General features: G+C 36.5%; 1 protein-coding gene across 1 annotated transcript; it reads left to right on the plus strand.

Annotated features, from left to right (window-relative positions):
• Positions 1-504: 504 nt before the first annotated feature.
• LOC113697426 (uncharacterized) lies at positions 505-6,946 on the plus strand. Its single transcript, XM_027217031.2, has 13 exons — positions 505-932; positions 1,258-1,320; positions 1,765-2,202; positions 2,396-2,467; positions 2,562-2,687; positions 2,789-3,001; positions 4,065-4,112; positions 4,756-4,917; positions 5,328-5,489; positions 5,812-5,905; positions 5,992-6,110; positions 6,252-6,296; positions 6,524-6,946. The coding sequence occupies exons 1-13, from the start codon at positions 597-599 to the stop codon at positions 6,755-6,757; spliced, it is 2,112 nt and encodes a 703-aa protein (XP_027072832.1). The 5' UTR covers positions 505-596; the 3' UTR covers positions 6,758-6,946.
• The last annotated feature ends 464 nt before the right edge of the window (positions 6,947-7,410 follow it).

Genomic DNA, 7,410 nt, shown 5'->3' on the forward strand with positions numbered 1-7,410 from the left:
AAAAATGGGATAAAATAATTAACCAAAATGATGTAACTGAAAAATGCCAGGACCAACTTGGTGCATTGCTGGTGGTAAGGAAAATTTTATCTTTTTTTTTAAGCAAGAAACCATTCCAATGATTTGCAATTATGTATGTTAACAATGCAATTTGATAACTAGTGGTACATCAGTTTCAAGAACACATTTAATCAACTCATTATAACGTCTGTCTTCCCCTAACTTTTATAGGACAAAGAATTTAAAAATGAAATTACTAGTGTATGAAGTGTAGGAGCTCAAAATTACAATGAATTTATTAATCACCAATTTTTATAAGACAAAGCTTTTGAAGAAAAGAAAAAATTACTAGGATTAATTGTCAAATATACAAACAAAATGCCTAAAAAAATTTACACACAAAACAGAAGATGCTATAATTACTGGAAATCCAATTTTAAAACCAAAGTGCAACTCCCATTAATTAAGTCCCAAGTTAAAAGGTTAAAATTCCTTTCTTGTACATCAGGGGAAAATAAAAAGGTTAAAGATCCTTCAACATCCATTATCCTGTTTTCCTGCCTCCCAGACTCTCAGTTTTCCACAGGGCCACAACCATGGCTTCTACTAAGCTTATAGCCCCTCTTCACATCTCCTTTTACAACCCCATTTCAAAATTCTCTTGGTCCAACAGTAAAGACACTGTCTTTCCTTCAAAACCACTCACCATAGTTTCTGCCAATAAAGCAAAACGGAGAGGAAAATTGAGGTACCCATCTGAGAAAAAGAAGCTAAAACTCCAAAGACAATACGAAATCGATGAAAGAAACAAACTTGAAGGTGTTTGGAGGCTTTTCAAGCTTGAAGTCTCGGTTGATAAAGACCCTGGAAAAGATTTTCTTGGTGTTTCGGATGGTTTGCTTGAAGAAATTGCTAAAGTTCTCAAATTTCCGGTATATGGTTTTTGGATTCTTTAACCCTTTTGAAATTGAATCTGATTGTTTCCTTTTTCGTTCTTTTGTAGCATTTATGGTGCAAAGTTTTAACTCTCATTAGCTACTCAGTTTCTATTTTTTTTTTAAGTGGTGTAAACTTTGACATATTATGCTTTTTAGTTTCAATTTTAGATTTTGCGTTCTGGATTTTTCTTATTGCTAAAATCTAAAAAATAAAATAAGAAATTATATTTTGGAATTCTATGCCTATAGTTTAAGCTGCTGTATACTTCTCGGAAATGTCCAAGTAGTGAGTGGTTTGAAGTTGTTTTCATGATTGCAGGTTGCTTCAATGTTGCCACCAGAGGTTTTCACAGTTCTTAGAAAGTCTTTTGATGCTCGAAAGGTTTGTACATTGCAGGCCTTATTTGTTCTCTGCCTTTTGTATTTGGAATATATTGGCTTATTTTGAAATGGAATTCCGTTGCTATAGAGATATGCATTGAGCTGCTTAGAATATAAGTTCATTGCTCTAAAAAGACTGATTTCTCTTTTTGTATCAATATCTCAGTATTGCCAAGTCTTAACACCAATGCCTACATGCACCACACAACATAAAGAAGAACACTGTCTTTTCAATTGGTCTGTATTTATCATCGATGGTTTAGAAATTGGCCAACTATGACTTTTTGAGCTAGAGCTGCATGATGAACAGAATGGTCCTTCTTGTTGTGCTTTTATCTCTGCTTGTTGTTGGCAATCTCATTGTATTACACTCACAAAATTTTCTAATTTGTTCACAATTGTTTTCTGCATTTCACCTAATATATTTTCATTAATCAAATTTCAGAAGGAACCAAAGTTTGTGTACACAGTGAATATGGATGTCTCCAAACTTCTGAGCTCAGAGCCTCGTACTTTAGACTTTATTTCTGATCTGGAGCCGAAGACTGGGCTTATAGAGCATCTGACTGATCAGAGAGATTCTGGAGATTTTGGTGATTTAATAAGCTTAGTTAAGAATTGCAAAAAGAATAATGAAACAGAAGGTGTGGGGCCCAGAAATCATTATGGGGGATCACTAGTGTATCCCTATGCTCGAAAACCAAAAGTTGCAGTTGTTGGTAGTGGGCCTTCAGGCTTGTTTGCTTCTCTTGTACTTGCTGAATTTGGAGCAGATGTTTCATTGATAGAGAGAGGGCAACCAGTTGAAAGAAGGGGGCGTGACATTGGAGCTTTGGTAGTTCGACGAATGTTACAAGAGGATAGCAATTTTTGCTTTGGGGAGGTGATCTCCTAATCCACTTAGTACCTTCAAGATTTTTATTGTGTAATGACTGTTAATTTTGTCCTACCAACTTTCATTTTGATGAATATTGTTTGAACTTTTGTACAACCGTCTGCACAGGAAAGTTCAAATTTGTGGTGATTTATTTCTTTGTGTCTTTGTCGTAAATTTATTAAGGACTTATGGGTCACAGGGTGGTGCAGGTACTTGGAGTGATGGAAAGCTAGTAACAAGAATTGGGAAAAATAGTTATAGTGTTACAACAGTAAGTGTCCTCCATCTGAGCATTACATGAGGTTGGTTAGTACAAAATGATACTTGATCCATTTCATGTACTTAATAATCTGGTCTAATTCCAGGTTTTGAAGACATTGATTCACTTTGGAGCTCCAAAGAACATATTGGTTCATGGAAAACCTCATCTGGGAACTGACAGATTGGTTCCACTACTTCGCAATTTCCGACAATACCTACAAGAGTTGGGTGTATGTTGCATTTTAAACTTGTAGTTTTCAGAGAAATTTGCTGTTAATCTTTTCAATTTTTGTCACTCTATTAATCTTGTCTCTTGAACATATCTATCTAGGTCATTGTTAAGTTTGGAACCAGGGTGGATGATCTGCTTGTGGAAGGTGCACATGTTGTGGGTATCAGTGTTTCTGATTCAATAGGCAACCTGGAGTCCACTAGCCTGAAGTTAGGATTCGATGCAGTAGTTATTGCTGTTGGGCATTCTGCACGTGATACCTATCAAATGCTTCTTTCTCATAACGTGGACATGGTTCAAAAAGATTTTGCTGTGAGTTTTTCTTTATCTCAGCTTGCAGATAGAAATTTTCTTTTCTTCCTCCTGGTACTATATTCTTGGGTATAGGATTTGAGTTTGCCTCCAAATTTTGCTGTCATAATATATACCTGCCTCATATTCCTGTATTCTATTTTATGCTCTAAAGTTTCCTCCACTTCCTGAGGGTTTTTTTTTTGGTGGGGCGGGGGGGGGGGGGTGTTGGGAGAACCTTGGCAAAGATGGGATGCAGGGAGTCAGGCAACAAGCTCTGAAGCTGTTGATGTGTGTGAGTTGCCAATGTTTCCATGCTCTTAAAAGGAGCTGACCATTTATTTATCTCTTCAGATATAGAAGACATTAATCAACAATTTATTCGCCTCTTGAGTTTACGCAGATGATTATCACTCATACCGCTGATAAATTTAAATGGGATCTAGTCGTTTATCAAATAAAAAATGTTGCTCTTTGTTTTTATGCTCATATGTCTTCAACAGTTACCTGGGTTTACACAGAAAGAGTGACGCCCAAAAGAGTGTATTCAGACCTCCCAGTATAATATGCTTAAGGTGGTTGTGGTATTTGGTTGTTTTGTCTGCGGATATATTTTGTACATGTCATATGTACACTTACATGTGGATCTAAGGGAAGGAAATGTAACAGTGAGGATGTATAAACTCTACGTTTAACCAGGATGATGAAATGTGGTTAACGGATAAGACGTTACCAACTGAGAAGGGGAGAAAATTATGAAGTCATCTAATTTATTATGCCTAAACTTCTAGACCATCATTGGCATTAAGTTTCTGTGATTGGGCCTTAGAGTACAGAAATATATGCTTTATAAAGCTTTAAAGGGCTTAGCATTGTTCTGCTGATATCAAATTCATATAGTATGTCACATGTTGGTATAAACAATTAGCATATTTAGATATAGGCCTTTCCTTCTGCAATGAGAGAATCATGAATTCTTCCTTCACCATCGTAACTTGTGTTAGGATTAGTTTTATGTTATCTTGGATGTATATGTCCTAGCAAATTGATCTTATTTTTCTGTATCTACTCATGGTTATCACAGGTAGGTTTGCGGGTTGAGCATCCTCAAGAATTAATAAACAGTATACAGGTGAGTAATATAGCAGTGTTTTTTGGACGTATAGCATCTTTGAGACTACTAGTCTTTTGCTTGTGTAAATTATGATTTTAAGGGGTGATTTACGATTTTGAGTTTTAGGACTGACAAATTCAACCTGTTGGATCATTGGGGTGCATGAGCTGTACTTCAAGATCCTCCTTTTGTTCAAGACTTTTGTGATGGTGTGACCTCATTGGATTCAAGTAGATATTGGATAACAATTTGGTGTGATAGGTGTCTTTATGAAGATGTTCTGGTTCACTTGGTCGTCTATAAGAGAGTTCCTCACCCGCTAAACAGTTCTGAAGCACACTGTACATTCCCAGTACTACACTAGAAAAAGCATGAAACATTAGATTGTTGGTTACTGAGAGTTCTGTGTCCCATGTAGATGCATTTTCCCGTATCGGTTGTTTGGTGGTTCAGGAAAGATAACTATATGAAAGAATCCATGTTTTGTTTATTATGTAGTTGGCACTTTGACTCCTTTTTTCATTGGCTAATGTTTTGCTGCTTTGACTTTGGGGATCCACTTAGCTTTTAGCTCTTGTCAATTTTTCAATTTTTATATGCTATGCTACTATTTGCTTTTTACTCTGGTTTTCATTAAATATCACATTGTACAAGGGTGCAGTACTCTGAATTGGCGAATGAAGTTCAGAGTGGAAAAGGCAAAGTACCAGTTGCAGATTACAAGGTTGCTGCATATGTGAGTGGAGAATATGAAGATGCACCCTTAAGTTTAGGATCAACAAATCGTAGCTGCTACTCCTTCTGCATGTGTCCTGGAGGTCAGGTACGTATTCATTTTTCTTCTCTCTTATTGAATGAAGTGTCTGATGTAGTACTCTTGTTGCCCAGTCGAAGTCTTTGCAACTTTCGAAGTTTTCTTGAATAGTTGTAACTTTCTTTCTTCTCAAAGCACTGAATTCCATCTTTTTGTCAATATATATGGGTTTTTTCCCTTTAATTTGTTCTTTCCAAAGACTCCTTTCACAATTAGTTTTTGCAAGAAAGGAAAGATGAAACTGAGATTGATGGGTGCAGCATTTCTAGAAATCAGATTCAAGTTTATTATCTGGAAGCAGAGGTGTTGTGCAATATTTGCTGCATAGTTTAAATATATGACAAAGAACTTTTTGTTTAGGGCCTAAACAGCACATAAAACTAATCACATTAGAAGATTCACTTGCAAGGTTTTTGCAGGTGGTCCTCACTAGTACTGATCCATCAGAACTTTGTATCAATGGCATGTCTTTCTCTCGACGTTCATCTAGGTGGGCAAACGCTGCGCTTGTTGTCTCTGTATCATCAAAAGATTTTGATGCTCTAAATTTGCATGGACCACTTGCTGGTGTTGAATTTCAGGTGCCTGTATTCTTTCACCTTGTTTTGGCAAAACTTCTCTTCTAATGCATTTTTACATCATTGAATAAACGATGCTGCAAGTTTTTGTTGGAGAAGCATTGATGAAATAAGGAAAGGTTATTATGTTGGACGGAAAAGCATTTCTGGGGTCTTGGTTTTCTTATTCTTTTTGTGTAAAATTAGTGAATGTTAGGTCTTTGTGGCATCCTTTCCAATTTGTACTAAATCTTTTTCTTAGAATTGACAGTATAATTTCATGTTCCTTAAATTCCTTGTCACGTTGCATTTGATTTTGGATCGACTATCTTCTCTTTCTGTTCAGAGGGAATTTGAAAGAAAAGCAGCTATAATGGGAGGTGGAAATTTTGTGGTGCCTGTTCAAACAGTTACCGATTTTCTAAATAGCAAGTTGCCAGGTAAATCTTCACTTTAGATCCTCATTCTGAAAAGTTATATGAAGATATCATCACCTAGTTTTGATATTTTTCTCCTTCAATTGCAGTAAAATGCATACCATCATCAAGTTATCGTTTAGGAGTGAAAGCAACCAGTCTTCATGAATTATATCCTCCGCACATAACAGAGGCTTTGCGACATTCAATTCTGATGTTTGAGAAAGAGGTTTTCTGCCATTCTAGTTTGCTCTTTTTATACCTTATCCTTTTCCTTATATTTCTTCTAGCCATGATGTTCTTCTCTCATACTGTTTAGATGTTTTAAACAATATCTCAATATAATTATTTCATAAACCCGAATTCGCAGCTACCAGGATTTATCTCCAACAGTGCGCTTCTCCATGGAGTGGAGGTACTAATTGATTTGCTTCGTTTAATATACTGTTAATTGAAACGTTCTCGCTAAATCTAATGATTCAGAAACTTGAACCTTGACTTGAAAGCTAGACATCTGTCCATCATCGTTGCGTTGTTTTTATGTTTTTCCTAGATGGTTTGGATTTTTGCCAGAATTGTGTATTTCTATTAATTTTTAAAACATATTGAGTTGTACATTAAAGTTTATTGTATTGGCCCCAGACAAGAACCAGTTCTCCTGTCAGGATATTACGAAACTCTGATACTTATGAGAGTACATCGCTGAAGGGGCTATATCCTGTTGGTGAAGGAGCAGGTTATGCTGGTGGAATTGTTAGTGCAGCTGTCGATGGTGTGTATGCTGGTTTTTCATTAGCAAAAAGTTTAGGCCTTTACAAGGGAGGTATAGAAGATGTGCTGGGCAAGGATCAAAATGTTGGCTTCTTTAAATACTGAGGCCATGTTTCTGTTTCGTATCGAGCGATTAGATTTGAGTCTAAGGAGCTTATATACATTGTTGAGGACTAGAACAAACCACTCCAACAATTTTGTAGACAGTCACCTGAGAAAATGTGTACATAATACATATAAGCTACTTTTAACCCCCAGTTGTAATTGCTTTTTCATAATATAATTGCTTCTTCATTCTTGTTTGTGTAATAATCGGTGGTAGATTTTGGAAGGTGACCCAGATTATGGGGAATTTTTGCAGTTTTAGCTAGTTTTGTAGTTTTCCATGGTAATTACTTTGTTGTCATGTTGACTTATATTTGTCAAATTTTAGCTCTGTGTTAGGTTTTCTATGCATATTTAGTTATTTTTCTTACCAAATTATTGGATATGTCCGGATTGGATTTTCTAGAGGCCTTTAAAAAAACTTTACTATAGAGGTGTCTGTTAGAAACTTTATTGGACGAGCGTTTTGAGGGTACTCAACAGATCACTTCATCCCTCTTTCCACCATCCGCTACCCCACCCCGGAAAGCTCCGCGGCACCCTCCTCCTTCCCTACCACCACCATGCAGCCTCCCTCTCTTTCCCCCTCCACCCTAAATTTTGAAGGTCCGACCTAATTTTTATCGTTCAGTTCTTCTGGGCCAGTCTTGATG

Source organism: Coffea arabica, chromosome 6e (genome assembly GCF_036785885.1).
Source record: "Coffea arabica cultivar ET-39 chromosome 6e, Coffea Arabica ET-39 HiFi, whole genome shotgun sequence".
NCBI lineage: Eukaryota > Viridiplantae > Streptophyta > Magnoliopsida > Gentianales > Rubiaceae > Coffea > Coffea arabica.

Bases quoted from the DNA above. Each gene is read 5' to 3' on its own strand.
- LOC113697426 (XM_027217031.2), top strand. From the start codon at position 597: ATGGCTTCTACTAAGCTTATAGCCCCTCTTCACATCTCCTTTTACAAC. The intron at 4,918-5,327 runs GTACGTATTCAT...AGGTTTTTGCAG, and splicing joins GCATGTGTCCTGGAGGTCAG to GTGGTCCTCACTAGTACTGA. The intron at 6,111-6,251 runs GTTTTCTGCCAT...CCGAATTCGCAG, and splicing joins TTCTGATGTTTGAGAAAGAG to CTACCAGGATTTATCTCCAA.